Below are 23,279 nucleotides of genomic sequence, written 5' to 3'. Positions count from 1 at the left end.
CATACAGCACCTCTCATTTCTCTCTCCTGCTTTTGATCTCATCGTGCGGCCTGATTGCTCAGAGAATTCTGCACAATAGTCAGGGAACAGTACCTATTCCACTTGAGGCCTGCCTGCCTCTTCTGAGAGCGTTCCTGAGGCTAAGGGCCAGCAGCCAACTCCGTTGGAGGAAGGAGATGAGAGATCAATGCTGGAAGCTCCCTTCTCTGCTTATGTTGAACTTTGGTTCTCTTAGAAAAACAGATGAGGATGTCACTGAGAAACTCAGGCAGAGGAATTTTGCCCAGAAGGGTGAGATAAAGGGCTTCTTAGGACTGGGATTCTAGAAGCTGAGAGTCAGCTTGAGATTTGGAACAACTGGCTTAAGGGCACACAAAGCAACGGAAAAATTGAAGGCTACATCCGGGGGTAGGTTGAGTCAGGAGTCAGTCTTCAGGCAGCGTCCGTTCCAAGCAAAGTTATAAACACCGAATCGAAGGCGAAGTGGCAGTTGAGCTTCGAGATGTTTCCTGTGCTCCTGAGAGTAAGTCGTCTGTCATATTAGGGAGGAGTTGTTAAAAACACTGAGCCAGGTCCCACAGATTTAGGGGCATGAAATATTGGGGAAGGCTGTAAAATGGGAGCTGCTGGCAAAAGAGGCATCCAAGGACCCATGAGTCCTGGTGACTGCCAAGTTAAAGGGAGATAGCACGAAGCGGTAGTGACTCCAGGGGTGACGTGGCCTGCCTTTGGTGGAAGAGTGAAGCCTGTGATGGATATTGGGCTCATTTTTTTCCTCTGGGCATCTAAGGTGAAATGTATCCGAATTGAAATTTCCTCCCCATTATTCTCTTAGCTAATACTTTTTTTTTTTTTCTGTGAATAACCTTCTTTTTTTTTTTCATGGCATAATTTTCCCCTTACACGTTGTACAATGCATATTGAATGCTGTCATAATGATTTGCCCAAGTCTGTGATGGGAAGAATAGTGCTGATCTTACACTAAACGCATGTGCTGCTTTCTTCCTAGGCTTCCTATTCAGAAACGAAAGACTGGTTTGCATTAGCTAAACAAAGTCAGCAAACAGTGTCAACCTTCCCTGCACTCCACAGCCGAGCTGATGCACCGTTCATTTCCTCTGTATCTGGTAAGCAGAAAAGGACACGGACGACTTTAGAACTCCTCTTTAAGTCTTCTGCTGCCGTTCTGGCCTTACAGTACAACATGTACGGTCTTGTTATCTATGGTAGCTAATTTGACTCTATCATACAACATGAAATATTACAGCACATGCAGGCATACCTCATGGCTATTGTAGGTTGGATTCCAGACAACCACAATAAAGCAAATATCGCAATAAAACGAGCCACACGATTTTTTTGGGTTTCCCCGCGCATATAAAAGCTATGCTTACATTATATTGTGATCTATTAAGTGTGCAATAAAATTACGTTAAAATGTATATACTGTACCTTAATTTAAAAATGCTTTATTGCTACAAAATGCTACCATCATCAGAGCCTTCAGTGAGTCGTAATCTTTGCTGGTGGATGATTTTGCCCTGGTAACAACAAAGATCACCGATCAGGGTCACCATAAGTACAATAATAATGAAAAGGTTTGAAATACTGCAAGAATTCCACAATGTGACACAGAGACACGAAGCAGGCACATGCTGTTGGAAAAATGGTGCCAATAAACTTGCTTCACTTAGAGCTGCCACAAACCTTCAGTTTGTAAAAGACACAATATCTGTGTAGTGCAATAAGACTAAGCACAACGAAACGCAGTATGCTTCTACAATTGGGTAATGTACATATTCACATGCTTTACTGGAGTTGTCCTTTATGTATTGGCATCCTATATCAGCATAAAATATTACACATTCTGCACAGGGCTGTCAAATATTTAGTTCATCTGCCCCTACTCCCTTCCCCATCCAGGGAAGACATGGCTAACCCCTGTTGGCAGTTTTGTCTCCACAAGGGTGGCTTTAGACTCCTCCCTGGTCCATGCAGTCACCACCTGTGATAATAAACTCATTTGCCATCATGGCTCTGTAACATCTAGTTAGTATAAAAATGTCTTCTGTATCCATATATGACCTAATAGCCTTTTTATTATTTAATACAGAGAGTGTTATCTTTGATGATGGAGTTCACCCCAGGATGCAAAAGGACCCATCTAAAGCCACTAGAGTCCTTTCTGAATTGGAAGAAGAAGAGGAGGAAGGGTCTGTAGCTCTGCCAGATACTCCTTCTCATGCTCTTCTGAGAATATACCTTGAAAAGCAACCGGATGCTGAAAGCCGGACATTCCATTTCTCAACTTATGAAGAATTTTTAATGTCCTATATAAACTTTATTTTGGCAGTAGTAATTAATCAAATTCTTGGCGAGCCATTTAGAGAAGGTCCAGGTTACATAAATTTCAACAATCTAACAGAAGTGATAGTTGATGAGTTTGAGCTTACTCCTGACAAGAATGATGTGTTATGTGAAACGACTCAACCCACGAAGGAAAAGGCAGAAGAGAGATTAGAAGAAGCAGATTCAAAGCGAGAGAGCACTGGCTCAGAAATCAGGGCTGATTGGTGCTTTTCTCACAAAACTTATGACATTGGCAATAGGAAGGAGTTCGAAAGATTTAAGACATTTATGAAAGGTACATTAGGGGAGAGATATTGGTGGCTATGGATGGATATTGAGAGGTTAAAAGTTCTTAAGGATGCTGGAAGACATCACAGGTATTACTATTTTTTATTTTTCAGTAATTTAAAAAAACAAATGGTGGAATATTAATTTGGGTAGCATTCTTTCTCAAGCAGAAAACCTGAAATAAATATAAAAATGTAATGTATATTTTTAGAGGGATGAGTAATAAAATTTACATATATTTTTATATATATACATATACATATATACATATACATATATATATATATATGTATATGTATATATGTATATGTATATATATAAAAGCCAAGCAACTGGAATGCCAGAATGACTGGAACAACCGGAACGACTGGTTGCTTTGATGCGCACTGCGGCCCCGATCGGACTCCGCCCCCCCATCTCAATCAGGACCCTCCCACCCCGATCAGGGGCAGGGACGGCTGGCCAACCTCTGATGTCCCCTCCCCCCGACCGGCCAGATCCCACCCATGCACAAATTCATGCACCGGGCCTCAAGTTTTATTATAATAATATTGATTCCACTAGTTCTGTGATCTCAAAGCTTTTACTAGTAGATACTAACAGCAGCAATTACTTGGGTTTGAATAAGTTTTCCCCCAGAGATTCTAAACCTGCTTTCAAATTTATCATTCTGTTTTATTTTTATAACATTTCAGTGATATATTTTTATGGAAAAAATTATGTTATAGATCACACTGGCATAATATACATTATATAAAAGATACCTTATAACAATGTAAGGACCTGCTGTTTCTAGCCTCTGCTTGGTTAACAAATTTCATGATCTTTAATTGGATGCCACTTAGAATTGTATATCTGAATGAGCTGTCTGCCAGATACCATACTGGATAGCCTCTAGAGAGCCCCCTGGAGGCCAGCTGGGGTGCAGGTCTTTGTGTGGCTGCTGTGTATGTTTTAGATCACAGTGAGTCTTTTTTTTTAAAAAAATAGATTTTTATTAATTTCAGAGAGGAAGGGAGAGGGAGAGAGAGATAGAAACATCAATGATGAGATGATTTAGCTCTTCCACTGAGCTAAATCAGCTAGGGCCATTTTGTTTTTTAAAAATATTTTTTATCCCCACTGGGGATCGAGCCTGCAATCCTGGGCATGTGCCCTTGACCAGAATCGAAACCGGGATCCTTCAGTCTGCAGGCCGACACTCTATCCACTGAGCCAACCCAGCTAGGGCCACAGTGAGTCTTAAGAATCCCAAGAGGACCCTGCTTTAGGAGAGTCCTTACCTTGTCTGTGTTTTTCCTGATGTGCTCTGAAGCAGATCAACCATAGCAGATCACAATTCTCACTAAGGATTTGACTGAGTATGTACTCGTGACTGGTCCATTCCAGTCATTCCCGTGGCGTTGAGATCATAGAGCTCATGGTTACACTAGTTATAGGAGCAGGGGTTACCAAGTGGTTGGATGTGAAACATGACCCGATTGATGCTGAGGTGGAAGGAAGGCCACGGCCACTTCTCAAGACACATTAGGGAAGTTAGATGCAAACAACCTACTGAGTTTCTCCAGGATCAGTATTGTATTAGTTCCTATTGTTCATGTAACAGATTACCACACGTGTATTGACTTGAAGCAACACAAATGTATTCTCTTACAGTTAGGAGGTTAGAGGTCTGAGATGGATATGCAGGGCCTTCTGAAGGCCCAGGGGAGCATTCATTTCCTGGCCTTTTCCCCGGATCCTGGCCCCTCCCTCCATCTTCAAAGCCAACAGCATACGGTCTTTTCTTTTCTCTGACCTCTGCTTCCTTCCTCACTTTTTCCTCTGGCTCCGACCTTCCTGCCTCCCTCTTAGACCTTTGAGTACATAGGGCTACCTAGCTCATACAGGATAATTTCTTCAAAATCCTAGTCACTCCTTCAGAATCTCTTCTAAGGCACATAACGTCCATAGGTTCTGGGGATTAGAACATGGGCATCTTTGCAAGGCCGATTGCTCAGCCTATCAAAGTTGTCCAGCCACTCCCACATTGGTACACCTGTAACTTAGCGTTGGTTTTGAGCTAGCTCATGACTTTTCTCAAATGTTTTGAAGTGGAAATACTTGGCTCGTTGAATGTTGAACATTGCATCAATGTCTGTATGTGTTTTATTGCAGACATCTTGAAAAGATGAAAAAAAACTATCTAGTGAGCAGTGGAGATTGCTACCTTTCTACAGAAATCTTAACAAAACTTAAATTGCTAGATGGATCTCAGTGGAATAAAGCACACTTAGTAAATATTCAGACTGACGTTGTAAAACCCATACTTCTGTATTGGTAAGAAAAATTATGTGACTCAAAGTTACCTGCTTTCACTATCTTAGGCTAGTTACAAGTTATATGTTTAAAAATATGTAATTTGCCCTAACCGGTTTGGCTCAGTGGATAGAGCGTCGGCCTGTGGACTCAAGGGTCCCAGGTTCGATTCCGGTCAAGGGCATGTACCTTGGTTGCGGGCACATCCCCAGTGGGGGGTGTGCAGGAGGCAGCTGATCGATGTTTCTCTCTCATCAATGTTTCTAACTCTTCCTCTCCCTTCCTCTCTGTAAAAAATCAATAAAATATATTGAAAAAAGTATGTAATTTGTGGAAATTTAGAGTGACAATAATAAGGCTGACAGTACTTAAGCGCCATTTTAACTTTGTGAGCACATCTCTCTACACCTGACCTTTTTATGGTTGATATGTCATCAAATTGGTGTGTGTGTGTGTGTGTGTGTGTGTGTGCGTGTGTGTGTATGTGTGTGTAACATGTAGCTAGAGTTACAGATTTATCATTTCAATAAAAATTTTTTAAACACTTCCTCTAAGCCAAATGTTGTGCTAAGGATACAAGACTAAAACATGGTCAAGTCCAGTGGTAATAGTCCAGTTGGGAGGAATGTATATATGAAATAAATATAATAAGTAAGTACAATAAAAAGAGAGTGGTGAACACACAAGATACCGAGAAGAGGTAGTATTTCAACAGGGACTCAAGGGACTCTAAACAGAAGAGAACGGAAACAGAAAAGGTGTGCCACTTGCGGACCAGGGAGCTGTCCATTGTGGCTGTGATGGATCCGATTACGCCACTTACTTTAAAGGTTCCAGTGGTAACCCCAAAGCTTTCTGGATAAAGTTCAGACTCCTTAAGTTAGCAAGTAAGGTCATAATGATTTGTCCTTGCCCACTTCTCTGTCATCATCTCCCATTTTGGTATTCCATATTACTTATATGCTTTGTATTATTCCATTTCTCTTTTTTTCTTCAAAAAAACATATTTAAGATACAGAAAGGTATAAATTATACGATAGTGGGTATCTGTGTACACACCACCCAACTTAATAAAACATTTACTAAAACAATAAGAAACTTTCCCTTTTTTTTTTTTTTACTTTTTAAAAATATGTTTTTATTGACTTCAGAGAGAGGAAGGGACAGGGAGAGAGACAGAAACATCAGTGATGAGAAAGAATCATTGATGGGCTGCCTCCTGCCCATCACACTGGGGATCGAGGCTACAACCCAGGCATGTGCCCTGACTGGGAATTGAACCATGAACTTGTTGTTCAGAGATCGATGCTAAACCACTGAGCCATGCAGGCCAGGCCATAGTACACTTTAGCATTATACTTAACATTATAAAATGCTTAAGTATTTTTTCTCAGTTTTTATTTTATTTTTAATTTCTTTATTGATTAAGGTATTACATATGTGTCCTTATTCCCCCATTACCGCCCACCTCCCATTCATGTCCTCACCCCCCCTGTTGTCTGTGTCCATTGATTAGGCTTATATGCACGCATAGAAGTCCTTTGGTTGATCTCTCCCCTTACCCGCACTGTCCCCTACCTTCCCTGACGTTTGACGTTCTGATCGATGTTTCTCTGCCTCTGATGTTTAAATATATTTTTTTTAAATATATTTTATTGATTTTTCACAGAGAGGAAGGGAGAGGGATAGAGAGCCAGAAACATCGATGAGAGAGAAACATCGATCAGCTGCCTCCTGCACACCCCCCCACTGGGGATGTACCCGCAACCAAGGCACATGCCCCTGACCGGAATCAAACCCGGGACCCTCCAGTCCACAGGCCGACGCTCTATCCACTGAGCCAAACCGGCTTCGGCTGATGTTTAAATATTTTAAAGTGTTACTTTCATCCACCAGTTTTATTTGCTACTATAAGTAAATACTAAACTGTGTTAAAATGATCACAGGTGCATTTTATGTTCATTTTATTAGAAACTATAAGGCCCTGGCTGGTTTGACTCAGTGGATAAAGCATTGGCCTGTGGATGGAAGGGTCCCGGGTTCGATTCCGGTCAAGGGCACATGAAATTTTCTTAATCAAATAGGTATATAGATTTTCTTTCATATCATGTAGATGATAATTTGAATGCAACTTTAAAATTATTTTTCTTCTTTATATGAGTGTACATTGCCTCTTTATGTGAATGAATGTTATTTCAGGCAGTTGATGTATCATGGAAAAAATGTGTTTTTTAAAGCTAGGCAGCAGAAAAAGAAGTAGAAATTATTAGAAAAGGCCATGGCAAGACTGATAATTGTGAGCCTAAGTATTATACACTTTGTGAGCTCTTGATTTTTGAGGCTTATTGTGTAGTTTAATCTTAAATTTATTTTCCTCTCCACCAGGGCACCACGATTCTGTGTGACACATTCATGCGCAATAAGGCAAGCCAGTGCTGAACTGAAATTGTGGCACCGCCGTCAGGAGAAACCAAGGAAGGATATTGACCCTTTTCCACAAATAGCAACCCTTTTGCCATTAAGACCTAAATCTTGCATTCCACAGATATCTGATACGGAGGTAGGGTGTACATGGATATTTTGATCTCTTTATTAAGTTTATAGGAAAATGTCCATGCTTGGGTTTTGTACACTAAATCTTAAGTTTCATCATAGGCTTCTCTCTCTCTCTCTCTCTCTCATTGTTAGTATACATGCTGCAACAATCCTATATAATAAAAGCCCAATATGCTAAGTGTCTAGTCATCCGGTCTGCCATTCAACCAATCAAAGCATAAAATGCTAATGACATGCTAAGGCTCCTCAACTGCTCACTATGACGTGTACTGACCACTAGGGGGCATTCAGTCATCTGGTTGACCAGTCGCTATGACATGCACTGACCACCAGGGGGCAGGTGCTCCGACCGGTAGGTTAGCTTGCTGCTGGGGTCTGGCAGACCGGGATTGAGTGAGACGGGCCAGACATGCCCTGGAGTCCTCCCGCAGTCTCTCCCCAGCTGGCCAACCTCCTTTGTCCCTTCCCGGCCCCAATCCTGCACCGGTGGGGTCCCTCAGCCTGGCCTTCACCCTCTCGTAATCTGGGCTGAGGGACCCCCCTTGAGTGCACTATATAATAAAAGGCTAATATGCAAATTGACCAAACAGTGGAATGACTGATCGCTATGATGTACACTGACCACCAGGGGGCAAGTGCTCAATGCAGGAGCTGCCCCCTGGTGGCCAGTGCGCTTCCACAGGGGGAGCGCCGCTCAGCCAGAAGCCAGGCTTACGGCTGGCGAGTGCAGAGGCGGTGGCGGGAGCCTCTCCCACCTCTGCAGCAGTGCTAGGTATTCCGACTGACTGCTTAGGCCCACTCCCCACGGCGGGCCTAAGCCATCAGTCGGACATCCCCCAGGGGCTCCCGGACTGAGAGAGGGCAAAGGCCGGGCTGAGGGACCTGCCCCGAGTGCACAAATTTTGTGCACCAGGCCTCTAGTTAGGGAATAAGAAAACCTATAATCTGTTCACCAGGCAGCCAAAGTGATCCTTTAAAATTACAGGATCATGTCACGTACCTGCTCAGAATTCTCTAGTGGCCTCCTCCCTCCCTCAGAATAAACATTCAAAGTCTGTACACAGCTGTGCCAGCCTTTGCTGACCTGCTGACCTAATTTCCTACCACACTTCTCTAACTTACTCCACTCCAACCGCGATGGCCTCTGCTTTTCTCTGAGCACACCGAGCAAAAACCCCGGAGCCCTGCACCTGCTGTTCCCTTCATGTGGAGCGCCCTTTCCCCGGGTGTCCACGTGGCTTGCCTCCTCTCTCACTCTAGGTGTCTGCTCAGTTGTCACCTATTCAGAGAGGCTATCCTCGACTCTTCTGAAGAAGCACACCTGTGTGGGACCGCACCGTACCCTCCATCACTACCTCCTCTGTTCTGCTTTATTTTGTTTTACTGTACTTATGACCACATACTTTGTTTATTGTCTGTCACCTCCTACTAGAATATAAGGGATTTTTCTCTGTTAACTACTCATCCCCAGTGCCTGGAATAACGCCTGACACATGATAGTTGCTTAGTAAATATAAATCGAATAAATGAATAAGAAGTAACAGCAGCAGAATTAGAAGTAGTGAGTGTTCTTTCACACTAGAGAAGATGAAAGTAGTACAAAAAGAGGATTACCAAAAAAAGGGAAGGAAATGGTTCTCTTAAGATACAGGTCTTTATTATGGACCAACGTTATTCTTACGTCCTTTTCCCACCTTGCCACTCCCATTGTCCACCCTGCCACATACCTACATGCATGCACGCTTTGCACGCACACACACAAGCACTAAAACCTATTCAGTTATAGAACAAAAAATGTTTTAGCAAAGTTCTTCCTCAAGGAAAGAGACCTTTTTTCACAATGATGTAAGACAACACAAGCCTTAGGCCTTTCCTTTCTCAGATTCTAAATAGCTATAGGGTGGTGGTGGTGGTGGTGGTGGTGGTGGTGGTGGTGGTGGGATTGAGCAAAAAACAGAAAGAACTCATGGACATGAACAATAATTGGGTGATTGCAGGGTGGGGGTGGAAGAGGATTTGGAGGGGATAAATAAATGGTGATGGGGAAAAAATAAACGTGGCAAAAAGAATATCTATAGAGGTTTCAGCCTCCTGGTTTCATAAAAGTGGGAGTTTGAAAGAAGAACATTTTTATTATAGTGGGAAGCATAGTTGGTGATAGAGTAAGGGAAGAAATCCTCTAGTGATCAAAACAAATTCTAGGTTTATGTGCAGAGCTATGCTTTATTCTTTCCCTTTTTAAAAACTTGCTCATCTTTCACTTTGTTCATTATTTTGCCACTTTTTAGAAAGAAGAATCCAGTTTAGTACAACCTCCTAAATCTCCTAAGAAACCATCTATAACAATCCAAAAACCTTGGAAAGACGAGACTTGGCATTCAGTTTCTCCTAAGGATAGCATGACTGAGAAAGGGTAGGTGCAGCTTTCTTTGTTTCCCTCCCTTCCTTCCTTTCTTTCTTCCTTCCTTCCTTCCTCCCTCCCTCCCTCCCTCCCTCCCTCCCTCCCTCCCTCCCTCCCTCCCTCCCTCCCCCCTTCCTTCCTTCCTTCCTTCCTTCCTTCCTTCCTTCCTTCCTTCCTTCCTCCCTCCCCCCTTCCTTCCTTCCTTCCTTCCTTCCTTCCTTCCTTCCTTCCTTCCTTCCTTCCTTCCTTCCTTCCTTCCTCTCCCTTCCTTCCTTCCTTCCTTCCTTCCTTCCTTCCTTCCTTCCTTCCTTCCTTCCTTCCTTTCTCTCCCTCCCTCCCTCCCTCCCTCCCTCCCTCCCTCCCTCCCTCCCTCCCTCCCTCCCTCCCTCCCTCCCTCCCTTCCTTCCTTTTCTTTGGTGCAGCTTTCTATGCACCTATTGCTTTTCTGCAATGGTAAGATTTTTTAGGAATTGAAAAATTAAATAGAAATTGCAAATCAGCACTTTCATCATTTCTTTACAGATTTTCTTACATTTCAACGATAAGTACAGAGGGCTACTGGTTCCCGTGCAGACTCTCAGTCAGGTGTAGGGCTCCTGAGGTTGGTCATTTTGAAGAGGTGACCCTCTGTTCCCAGCTTCCCTGAGCCATACTCCAGATTCTCTGAGGAGATTGCCCCCAGTTCTTACTTAGCCCTGTGTACTAATTCCGTGTTTCTCAAACTTGAAAACTCATAAGACTCTAAAGAATATTGTCATTATTTTACACAGTAGATTATAGAACTCATTTAAATTGGCCCACATATTTATCCTGCTGGTTAGTAATTCTGTGTTTAATAACAATCTGCTGCATTTAATAATAGTAATCTACTGGTAAGAAATTCTGTGCTTAATAATTTATCACTTCACTTTCTCTTTTTAAAATTCCTTATTGTTGAAAGTATTACATATGTCCCCTTCCCCCCGTCCCCAATTGTCATCTCCCAGCCTGCCCCTGCCCCCCAGTCCCGTGCCCATTGGTTATGCTTATATGCATACAAGCTCTTTGGTTGATCTCTTCCCCCCACCCCCACCCCCCTCGTTGCCTTCCCTCTGAAGTTTGACGGTCTGTTTGATGATTCTATGTCTCTGGCTCTATTTTTTTTAAATTTCATTATTGATTAAGGTATCACATATGTCCTCATTCCCCCATCTGGCTCTATTTTTATTCATCAGTTTATGTTGTTAATTATATTCCACAAATGAGTGAGATCATGTGATATGTATCTTTCTCTGACTGGCTTATTTTGCTTAGCATAATGCTCTCCAGTCAATCCATGCTGTTGCAAATGGTAAGAATTCCTTCTTTTTTATAGCAGCATAGTATTCCAATATGTAGATGTACCATAGTTTTCTAATCCACTCATCTGCTGATGGGCACTTAGGCTGTTTCCAAATCTTAGCTATGGTGAATTATGCCGCTATGACTATAGGGGTGCATGTATCCTTTCTGATTGGTGTTTCTGATTTCTTAGGATATTTTCCTGGAAGTGTGATTACTAGGTCAAATGGGAGTTCCACTTTTAGCTTTTTGAGGAAACTCCATACTGTTCTCCACAGTGGCTGCACCAGTCTGCATTCCCACCAGCATTGTTTTCATAATTTCCCTTTTTATAGTCCATTATTAGTATATAGAAATACAACATAGCCCTAGCTGGTTTGGCTCAGTGGATAGAGCATTGACCTGTGGACTGAAGGGTCCCGGGTTCAATTCCGATCAAGGGCACATGCCCGGGTTCCAGGCTCAATCCCCAGTAGGGGAGGTGCAGGAGGCAGCCAATCAATGATTCTCTCTCATCATTGATGTTTCTCTCTTTCCCTCTCCCTTCCTCTCTGAAATCAATAAAAATATATTAAAAAAACAACAACATATTTTTGTATATTGACTTTGTATCCTGCAACTATGCTGAATTCAATTATTAGTTCTAAAAGATTTTTGGCGGAGTCTCTAGAGTTTTCTATATATAACATTACGCCATCTGCCAATAGTGACAGTTTTGCCTCTTTTATTTGGATACCTTTCATCTGGATATACCAAGGTTGCGAGTTCAGTCCCTGGTCAGGGCACATGCAAGAATCAACCCCTGAATGCATAGATAAACTGAACAACAAATTGCTCTCTCTCTCCCTCCTCTCTTTCTCTTAAATTAAAGGAGAAAGGTATCTGTTATGTGGGTGAATAAGAGCAAACACTGAAGCATGCTGTACTGTGTTCTCTGAGAAACGGAAGCACGCTGTGCCTACATTTTATCTGAGAAGGACCTGTAAAGTAGTCTGCTGGCAGAATGGAGTGGGATTAGACTTGTGAGGTGGAGCAAGCATGTTTTATGGATCTGGAAAGTAAGGTTTAGAATAATTGCAGAGGGGAGTGGGAAAGGGAGCAGGATAAGAAAATATGTAAAAAAATGTCCTGCCCTGGCCAGTGTTGCTAAGTGGTTAGAGCATCAGCCTACACACCCAAGGGTTTTGGGTTTGATTTCTAGTTAAGGGCATGCACCTAGGTTGCGTTTGCTCCCTGCCCCTGCTCGGGGTGCGTGTGGGGAGCAGCCAATAGATGTGTCTCTCATACATCAACATTTCTCCCTCTCTCCCCCCACCCTCCTCCCTCCTCTTCTTTCTCTGAAAAGCAATGGGGAAAAAATGTCCTTGGGTGAGGATTAACAAAAAAAGGGGGAAAAAATAATAATGTCCTAAATCATTAATCTAACTCCAAAGTCTTCCATTATCTTATCTCAGACTACCATATAGAAATCCTTATTGTGAGAATTAAATATGATAATGTGAGTTATATTGTAGCATATACTAGTAGTGTTCACTTAACTGTTAGTGTTGTCTTGCTCTAAGCAAATTAGTTAACTTGTTGCCTTTTAAACAGGCTTTTCCTGCCTACCTTTATAGTATATTGTTCATTATTCTCTCCATCTAAAAAGAACCCCTGTAAACACACACAGACACACACACACACACACACACACATACACACAGACACACACACACCACCCCCCCACAATATATCTCCTATCCATTTTTCAGGGAAAATCTCGTTTCTTTATTTGCTAATACTAGTGGCCCAGTGCACGAAATTCGTGCATGGGGGGGTGTCACTCAGCCCGACCTGCACCCTCTCCAATCTGGGACCCCTCGGGGATGTCCGACTGCCGGTTTAGGCCAGGGATTGTGCCTAAACTGGCAGTCGGACATCCCTCTTGCAATCTGGGACCGCTGGCTCCTAACCACTCACCTGTCTGCCTGCCTGATCACCCCTAACCACTCTGCCTGACAGCCTGCTTGCCCCCGACTACCCCCCACCCGCTGACCTGATCGCCCCCAACTGTCCCCCGCTGCCGGCCTGCTCGCTGCCAACTGCCCTCCCCTCCTGGCCTGATTGCCCCTAGACATCCGGAAGGTCTCCTGGTCTAATTAGCATATTACCCTTTTTTCAGTATAGATACCTCAAAGGGACTTCTCATTCTTATACTCCTGTAGTACTTATTATCCATCCCAGTCATTTGGCAACTATAATATATTCTTGAATTCATTCAAACAATAGTTATTGTGTTGACAGTGTTCTTTCTGCATACTGCATTCTCTCAACTAATTCCTCAGGACTGGACCTGATGCTTACACTTGTTTTTGTTTTTGTCTAATTCTCTTACAATGCTAGGAAGCACTTCTGAGATTTGGTGCCAGGTATACCAAAGGTGCTCAAAATATGCACGTTGATCAATTACTTCTTGTCTAATTTAGGTCAAGGCAGATGTCAGAGAGAAGCCAAGTTATTCATTTAACATCTTATACTGACATTTCAGAATGTCTGAAGCCCGAGCTGAATAGAAGATTTACTTATTCAGAAGAACCTTTGGTAAGTATTTTGAGGACTGAATAATTTGATTCCTCACTTAACTGATCAATGACCCTTGATTTTAGAGAATTTCTATTGATTTTCCATAACATTTTTTCTTTACTAAGCAACACATTTTATTTTTTCCTTGCGAAAGGGTTTTTTACACAAAAATTCTGGGTTTCCTTTTGTAGTACCATGTTGCTATATATTCCACTAGAGGCCCGATGCACGAAATTTGTGCAAGAGTAGGCCTTCCTTCCCTCGGCTGCCAGCATGGGCTTCCCTCTGGTACCAGGGACCGGGGCTTCCCGCCAGCCCCTGGCAGGCACCCGGGACCCAGGCGTCCCTCACAGCCCCGGCTTCATCCAGAAGGTCATCCAGAAGGACGTCCAGAAGGATGTCCAGTCTAATTAGCATATTACGCTTTTATTATTATAGATTGCTTGCTGTTTTCAAAAACAGCTGTGATCTGGTTTTGACGACACTTCAAACACAAAATAAGACCCTCTAGGATTTTTGTTAAGTTTTTAACACTTGATAAAAAATAATATTTGATGTTATGTTTTGGAAGCTTAGAATTGTTTATGAAGCACTTTATGAAGTATTTTTGTAGTGTGGCTAAGTGTGGACTTAGCACACCAATTCTAGATGACAATTTCACATTCCCTAAGGATTATTATACTTTTTAACTTGGTAGTCCTGATAGAGTTTCAACACTTAGATATGATATTATATAACTATTTTATTCTAAGCAAACAGTTCTCCTTTTCTTCTAATTAGGGTATTTTTCCTACCAAAATGATGATATTTTCATTTTGGAATACCAATAGTTAGACATCATAAAACATTAAATTCTCACCTCAGAATTTGTTTAGTAGGACGATAGAGAGAGAGGCAGAGAGACACTATAACAAAGAGAGCAAGAACCTCACTTAAACCCTAAATCGTTTATGCCACAGCTGTTTTAAGATTAGAAAGAAGTCCACGTTCCATAACAAATAGCAAAGGGTTAATATGATTGTGAAGCCCTTTTGGACTCCAGAGTCACTCTTGTGCGTGAAGAAATGGCCAGCTGTCTGTGTTCCTTGAATGGTGTTAGGGTTGCCAACGTTATTGGCAGGGAAGCCCATAAATAGCAGTTTTATGAGAACTTCGACTGTCATTTCCGCGCTGACGGCCATGACCTGTATGGGGTGAGACTATCCAGAGAGGGGGCCCCTCCCCCTGAAGACTGTTAATGAGCAGCATTGAGAGGCCTTGAAGATAGTTCTTTTTATAACTTTCTTGTAGCGATTACAGCATCACCTCAAGGTTAAACTAACAGTAAACATGTAGAAGAGAGGCCACCAACAGTGATTGGGAAGACTCCTAAAATGGTATCGCTGTGCCTGAAGCAAGAAAATAGTTGAGATTGCGAAGTCGTTCTAACACTAAGCTTGTGACCCTATTCGTTTAGGAGAGAAGGAACTCGGCTGCTACCTTGGCTCCAGAAATGAACCTTATATGACAGTCAGATGCAAACTGCTGCATTGATTCCATACATGGGACAAAAATAAAACAGTCCTCTGGGGAAATGACAGCCTCACAGAATTATGAAACCAGTTGTACAATGCCATAAAAAGGACAATGTTTCGGGTGGATAATGGCCTTCTGTCTTGTTATCTAGGTTAAAACCATGGCAGATGGTGCCTTGGGAGGATCTGACATGGAAAATTTGTTGCAATCCTTGTATGTAGAGAATAGAGCTGGATTCTTCTTTACTAAATTCTGTGAGCATTCGGGGAACGAGGTAGAAAATTATTATTTTAAACATAATTTTATACCTTTACTTCATTTTAAAATAAGAAAGGTTGAAATAATTTAATACTTAAATAATTATATTTGATGTTAACATTCCATCTCTGGTAAGAAATTTCATACTAAATATTTAGGTTCACTATCCTCCTTAAATATTAAAAAAACTAAAATACAGATAGACAAGAATTGACTTGCACTGTTAACAGTTTATTTTCCTATAACTTTGTTTCAATGTAATACATTATATTCAGAGTTGATTTCTACCAATCCTATAATTTTATTTTTGATAATTATAAGAATTACAAATTACAATGGGTAGTGACAAACTTGTTTTTTAGTGTTGTTGTTGTTTTTTAATCAGAAAGTCTTCACTTTGCTCAAATGAAAAGTATTTCACGAGTTCAAATGAAGAGTTCTGTTTGGTTCCGGTATGATGTACATTTGCCCATATATACCAAAATACCTTTAGATTTGGGGTTCGTGCCAGAAGTATGTGATTGCTCTTTGTTAACTAGAACACTTACTATTTTAATGACCAATTATATGAGAAGCATACATGCAAAAATATAATGTTCTAGTGAATACCAATAAATATTTTGTATGTTGCCAATTTGTGATAAAAAAGAAAACGATCTTAAATTGCACATGATTTATGGTAACAGCAAGAAGCAAAAGCAATTATTTACATTTGAAGTCAGAGCTTTGCAGAGCTTTAATAATTGGGTGGTAATAACCTCCGTGCTTTTTCCATCCGCAGCTGTGGAAGAACAGTGTGTACTTCTGGTTTGACCTACAGGCTTATCATCAGCTTTTCTACCAAGAAACACTTCACCCTTTTAAAGTATGCAAGCAAGCCCAAGTAAGTAGTAAATAATGCTGGCTCACTGTGAGGCTCTAAGTACACAGAGGAATGAAAAGTTGAGTCCAGCCCCAAACAAGAGAAATCTGGGAGTGCAGGCAAAAAAGCAACAATTAAGTTTTTGCCATGGGGATCACTTTATTTAAATGTCAGCAGAATATTGTTTTTATCATCTGGTCTGTTGGTTCTCAGTTTTATCTTTTTTATTTGGTTTTCTTTATTTTCTCTTTGCTGCCAATATTTGTTCCAATAAGGAGCATCCTTTCTTTTTTTTTTTTTAATTTATGCCTTTTGGTTTGGTCATGAGTGATTTAAAAGAGAACTCTGAGAGAGGATATGTAATGAATCATGGAAGTGATTGGGAGCAGAGACATTGACAAAGCCGTTCTCTGAGCTTCCTGCAGAAATTGACTGTTGGATGATACCCTTACGCTGCTGACCTGTCTAAAGGGCGGGAAAGAATGTTGACTGTGGTGTAGACCATATGTCGCCTGGGCTTCTGTGCTACACATGATGTAAGACAGACAGATACTCAGAGCTGGAGCAAAGACTATCTCTGAAGAGAAAAGACCTCCCTGAAGCAAAAATAGAAGAGAGGGGAAAAATGGAGGCCGAACAGAGGATTCTCTGTGAAGGGAGACAAAGAGAGTGCCAGTGGCCAGTTGTTTTGTTGTGTGTGCGTGTGTGCATGTGCATGTGCGTGTGCGTGTGCGTGTGCGTGTGTTGTGGAAGAAGGAGAGGGAATAGAATTACGAAACTGACTTTTCAGTTTTTTATCCCTAAGCTCTTCTGATCTTTTATAGAGAGAGGTCGTCAAGCCTAGAAAACGGCTAATCGCTTTGGGATCTGTTAAACATTTAAGTGGTCCTTAAAATCTGAATTAACCCCATTCCAGAGGACTCTCCCTGAACAATGCTGAGATGAGCTCTGTCGTGTTATTTATTACCCTGCCATCGTCTTATTTAGGACATCCAAGAACACTGCTGGATGCTCGCTGCTCCATCCACCACCCTGACTCTGGCGTTAATGACTGTGCTTTGCAAATCAGCAGATAGAACTTTGTACTTTTCACCGTGAGAACAAGGGCTTCAGTTTTACACAGCCCAGCTCTGGCTTCGTGAAATCATGAATTTTATCTCTAATTTGCCAGTACTATTTTCTGAGACCACACAGTTAGCTCTTTTGCTTGTTAATCCTTTACCTGTAATCCTCTATTTATCATTCTCCCCCTAACCTATTGCCCCTGTCTGCTAAAGTACCATCCGTTATTTTTATTATGTTTTCACTACTACAAAGCATACTCCAAAAATCTTCAGTGGCTCAAGTACGTGGGATCTTTGTTGTTGTCATCACCATATTTCCATGCACTTGTAAGAGAGGAAATTGTAGTTGAGCTCCGTAGACCTACTAATTCTTAGCAATGATGTTATTCAACCAGCTATGAGTAATTGTGAAGCAGGATACAGTCAAGTTTTAGTCATTCTGAGATGGATGATTCTGTGTGGGGATTATCAAGGTCCATAACCTTTTTCTTCTTTTTATAGGTTATCTTTTGGGGACTCAACGTGGGGTGGGTGGAAGGGGACAATGGAGAAACTGGCTTTTAGTGAACAGGGAGAAATAAAAGGAGAAAGTCGTGTGTTATTTTCTTTCTTGTTTGCTTTCTTACTTGGTTACTTTATTTAACTTTTGGTTAGTGGGACAACCATCTAAATTTGTTTAGGTTTTAATTATTTTAGATTTCTGTGCCTCCAGATGTAAGAATTGTCTAACACCATAGTTCTATAGATTTATTTCACAGTGTAAAATACCATTTATATCTTTATAATAGAAATGTATGGCTTTCTTTAATGGCACATTTAGCTATAGATCTTTGGGTTGGTAATGTGGATGGCAAGATATTATCAGCTGGCGCTGTGTTAAAGTGGCTATGAACTTGATTTTATATATTTTTTATACATCTGGCAAGTTGTATGGTAAGAGACCCAGAGTTCATTCCAAAGGCTTACATGCTTTTATGTATGCTAGTAGGCAGATTATATCCCTTGAAGTTTATTACCTCAGGAAGTATTGTAGACATATCTGTAGGCAAACTAGTTGGGGTGTGTGTGTGTGTGGAGGGGGGTCAGTGACAATGATTTCACATGACTAACTGTGGTTAGGAGTTTGAACTACAGTATTGGGCACACCCTGAAGACTTTCCTGCATGGCTTCAACAGAATAGTGTGGTGAGAAACCAATTGAAATGGTTTTGGCAAGGCGTAAGGGGATCTATAATACAGGGATACAGGCTGACTCTAGTAACAGTTTACCAGGGGACCATCTATGACTGCTAAGATTTGGGGCCTAGATTGCATCCCAGATAGCCCTACTGCTTTTTGACTTGCTTCAGTGATAGAGTAACTACAATAGAATGAAGCAGATCTGGGCACCACTGTATTTTGTAACGTCTACCTTTGTAGAAATCTTTCAAACACACTGTATCCCCATAAAAACTATGCATTTAGAATTTACCACTCTGGACAACATATACATTGGGATTTTAAAAAATTACTAAGCATGTATGATTCATAAATATACATGTTTACACATACATACATATATATACACACATATACAAACATGTACAAAATTAAAAATATTTTTAATGGCAGGGAGGAAGAAAGAAAAAAAACAGTAAAAATCAGAGCCTAGGAGAAAAATAATGTGGAGAATGTAGGAATTAGTGGGTTAGAGGGTAGGTAAGGATGAAATGGAAATGAGAAATAAGAGGATTGCTAGGTAAATTCACAGCTCTTCTACCACAAAGTCCTGTTAATATAAAGATATTCTTGCATCAGTGTGAGGTTTTTGCCTTATTGATTTGAACATTAGAGTAATATATTGTTATATTCATGTATCACCTAAATCAGAGTCTATATGACATAGAAGAAAAAAAAATCACAGAACTTGCAATGGAAACACATGAATTTAAGTCACATTATGATAGTTATTGGCTGGGTAAGTCAGTCACTTTAATAAGCCTCAGTTTCATGTTTTGTAAAATGTAGGTAGGAATAATGTTTTACATTTTATTTCCTTCCATTTCTGTTCTCACCCTTCCAATTTTAACACGTATCCTGAAATTAACAAAGTACACAATTAACCATTATATTTATTGTCCTCTCAAACAAGTGAAGGATCTTAGAACACAAATTCTACCACAACTCACACATTTTATATATTCTTTTTAAATAGCATTTAAAATTTTCTTTTACACCCGTCATGTAGTCATCATTATATTTTTAAATAATGTGTAGATTTAGTCATACACAAATTTCATGCTTTACCATTGCTTTTTGCATCACATTCCTTTTCAGAGGGTTTAATTTATGAAGAACATATTTTAGTGGATTTTTTATTAGGATTTACTAGTGGTGAAAATCTCTCAGGTTTTGTTTCTCTGAAAATATCTCTTTTATGCTCTCATTGATCATTTAAGTAGCTGAATATAGAACTCTAGGTCGACAATTTCTCTTAGAACTCTGAAGATATTATTCTACTGGTTTGTATTGCTATTATTGTTCCTTGAGGCTGGATACGTTTTCGCATTGTTTGCTTTTGTAATCTTCTCTGACTTTGGTGTTTTTTATTCACTTCAGTGTGTTTACTATAATTACCTTTCTTGGGTCTAAATTGCTTTAGGATTTGAGGAATTATGTCTCATCAATTCTGGAAAATCCTCAGCCATTATTTCCTTTAGCCTTTCTACTTCTCTTTTCTGTACTCTGTCATTCTCTATTCCCTGTCTGGTCAATGTTTGTGTTTATCAATCCTATATCTCTCAAGTTTTTCCCATCTTTTACTATCTATGTTATATGTTATAAATTGAAATAGATAAACTTTTTTTGATCTGTTTTATAGTTCATGTATTATTTCTTCAGCAGATTTCAATCTGCTATTTAACCCATCCATTGAGTTAAATCATTTTAGGAATTAGGTGTTTTGTTTTTTTTAAATCAGACTTCCTACTTGTGTTTTTTCCAATCTTCCTGCTGTTTATTCTCTTTGTCTTATATTTTCATGTTTATTTGTTCTTTTATTTCTTTTTTTTTCTTTTTTTTTAAATATATTTTTATTGGTTTTTTACAGAGAGGAAGGAAGAGGGATAGAGAGTTAGAAACATCGATGAGAGAGAAACATCGATCAGCTGCCTCTTGCACACCTCCTACTGGGGATGTGCCCGCAACCAAGTTACATGCCCTTGACCGGAATCGAACTTGGGACCCTTTAGTCCGCAGGCCGACGCTCTATCCACTGAGCCAAACTGGTTTTGGCTGTTCTTTTATTTCTTTAAGCACTTGAAACATATATGGTAGTCTGTAGCTGCATTATTTATCTATTCCTGCACAATAGTATCGCAACTTTGTGGCTTACAACAGCACACATTTATCATCTGCAGTGTATGTGGATAAGGAGTCTGGGCACAGCTCGCTGGGTCCTCTGTGAGGCCGTCAATCAAGATGTTGGCCAGGGCTGGTTTCTCATCTGGGGCCCAAATGGAAAAGCATCTCCTTCAGTGCTTTCATGGCTATTAGCAGCATTCAGGCCGCTGGACTGAGGACTCACTTTTTGCTCCTGTTAGCTAGAGGCCACCTCAGCTCTGTGCCATGTTTTACTTGCTTAAATCCCCTCTCCATATTGGCAGCTCACAGCATGGCAGCTTGCTTCTCCAAAACCAGCCAGGGAGAGAATTTCTTAGTAAGATGGGTGTCACCATCTTATGGAACTTAATCACATAGACACAGCCACATCAGTCTCATCACTATTGCTGCAGTCTGTTGGTTACATGGAAGCCACACATTATGCCCACACTTGGAGGAGAGGATTACAAAAGGGCATGGCCACTAGGAGATACTGTGTTCATGGGAGCCACCCTAGAGTCTGGCTGCTACAGAGTCCAATAATTCCATGATTTGTAGTTCTTAGGAGAACTAATTCTGCTATTTAGGATTTCTGCTGACATGCTGGATTCTTTCCTTGTGTATTTTGTAATTTTAAATTATGAGCTCATGAGGGAGGTTTTTATCTTTGGTGCTTCTGCTAGGTACATTTAATATATATATATTAGAGCCCCGTTGCATGAAGATTTGTGCAATAGGCCTTCCTTCCCCTGGCTGCCGGCACCGGTTTTCCTCCGGCAACCGAGACCCAGGCCTTCGCTCTGGCTGCTGCCTTCCGTCTTCGCTCCAGCCGGTGTGCCGCTCCTGTAGCTCCCTCCGCCCCCCGCCCTTCCCCTCATAGCAGGCGTCCTGCCCTGCCCGGCCACTCTGCACCTGCATGCGTGCTGCTCAGAGGCCCAGAGCGGCTGGGGGGCGGGGCTCCTGCCATCTTTGTCAGGTTAATTTGCATACTCATGCCTGATTGGCTGGTGGGTGTCACAAAGTAATGGTCAGTTTGCATATTTCTCTTTTATTAGTGTAGATTATTGATTTTAGAGAGAAAGGGAGAGGGAGAGAGAGAAACGTCAATGATGAGACAGAATCCTTGTCAGCTGTCTCCTGCACCATCGGGGATCTAGCCTGCAACCTGAGCATATGCCCTGACTGGGAATCGAATCATGACCTCCTGTTTCATAGTTCAACACTCAACCACAGAGCCACAATGGCCAGGCTGCTAGGCACATTTAAAAAATACATTTTTATTGATTTCAGAGAGGAAGGGAGAGGGAGAGAGAGATAGAAACATCAATGATGAGAGAGAATCATTGATCAGCTGCCTCCTGCCTGCCCCACACTGAGGATCAAGACCACAACCCCAGCATGTTCCCTGACTGGGAATCAAACCGATGACATCTTGGTTCCTGGGTCGATGCTCAACTGCTGAGCCACACGTGATTTCTTGATATTTATTTAGTATCCTGCTACTTGACTAAATTTATCAGTACTAGTGGGGTTTTTTGGTGTGAAATCTTTAGGATTCTCTATATACAGTATCATGTCATCTGCAAATAATGACAGTTTTACTCCTTTCCAATTTGGATGCCTTTTATTTCTTGTCGGTTTACTGTGGCCAGGTCTTCAAGTACTCTGTGGTATAAGAGTGGTGAAAGTAGACGTCCCTGTCTTGTTCCCCATCTTAAGGGAAATGCTTGTAGTTATAGCCCATTAAGTATGACATTGGCTGTGGGTTTGTCAGATATGGCTTTTATGTTCCATCTATTTTCACTTTGCTGGGAGTTTTTAATCATAAGTGGGTGCTGGATTTTATCAAATGTTTTTTTCTGCATCCATTGGTATAATCATGTGGTTTTTATCCTTCATTTTGTATATGCGGTATATCATGTTTATTAATTTGTGAATATCGTACCAACCTTGCATCTTCAGAATAAATTTCACTTGATCATGGTATATGACCTTTTTAATGTATTGCTGGATTTGGTTTGCTAATATTCTGTTGAAGATTTTAGCATCTATGTTCATCAGGGATATCTATATATATAAAAGCCCAATATGCAAAGTGACCCCTCGGGAGTTCAACCGACCGGGAGTTTGATCGCTCGCTATGATGTGCGCTAACCACCAGGGGTTGACGTGGAATGAAGGAAGGCCCCGGCTGGCAGTCGGCAGCCACTATGGAACCCTACCCGTGCACGAATTTCATGCACTGGACCTCTAGTTGGCCTATAATTTTCTTCTCAATTTTGAGCCCAAAGTTTTATCTTTTGGTCTTATTCCTGCCCTGTGAAACAATACACAATAATTATCTCTCTTTTGGGTGACAACTCTTCAAACAAACAAAAAAATTATGCTGTCCTGTGTTACTCATATCAGCAACTTTAGATTAAATCTCAGGTCTTTTCAGTGTATT

General features: G+C 41.1%; 1 protein-coding gene across 1 annotated transcript in view; it reads left to right on the top strand.

Annotated features, from left to right (window-relative positions):
• RGS22 (regulator of G protein signaling 22) overlaps positions 1–23,279 on the top strand; it is a gene marked incomplete at its 3' end in the record, with an annotated part of 106,595 nt that overhangs the window by 31,100 nt on the left and 52,216 nt on the right. The window contains exons 7-14 of the mRNA XM_080646489.1: positions 1,010–1,127; positions 2,114–2,726; positions 4,795–4,956; positions 7,321–7,495; positions 9,780–9,904; positions 13,678–13,792; positions 15,441–15,563; positions 16,329–16,430. Of these exons, the coding sequence (XP_080502615.1) occupies positions 1,010–1,127; positions 2,114–2,726; positions 4,795–4,956; positions 7,321–7,495; positions 9,780–9,904; positions 13,678–13,792; positions 15,441–15,563; positions 16,329–16,430 (1,533 nt within the window). The remainder of the gene's footprint in view (positions 1–1,009; positions 1,128–2,113; positions 2,727–4,794; positions 4,957–7,320; positions 7,496–9,779; positions 9,905–13,677; positions 13,793–15,440; positions 15,564–16,328; positions 16,431–23,279) is intronic.

Source organism: Plecotus auritus (assembly GCF_963455305.1).
Source record: "Plecotus auritus genome assembly, chromosome: 11".
NCBI classification, from domain to species: Eukaryota; Metazoa; Chordata; class Mammalia; order Chiroptera; family Vespertilionidae; genus Plecotus; species Plecotus auritus.
This window is presented reverse-complemented; position numbering and strand designations above follow the sequence as displayed.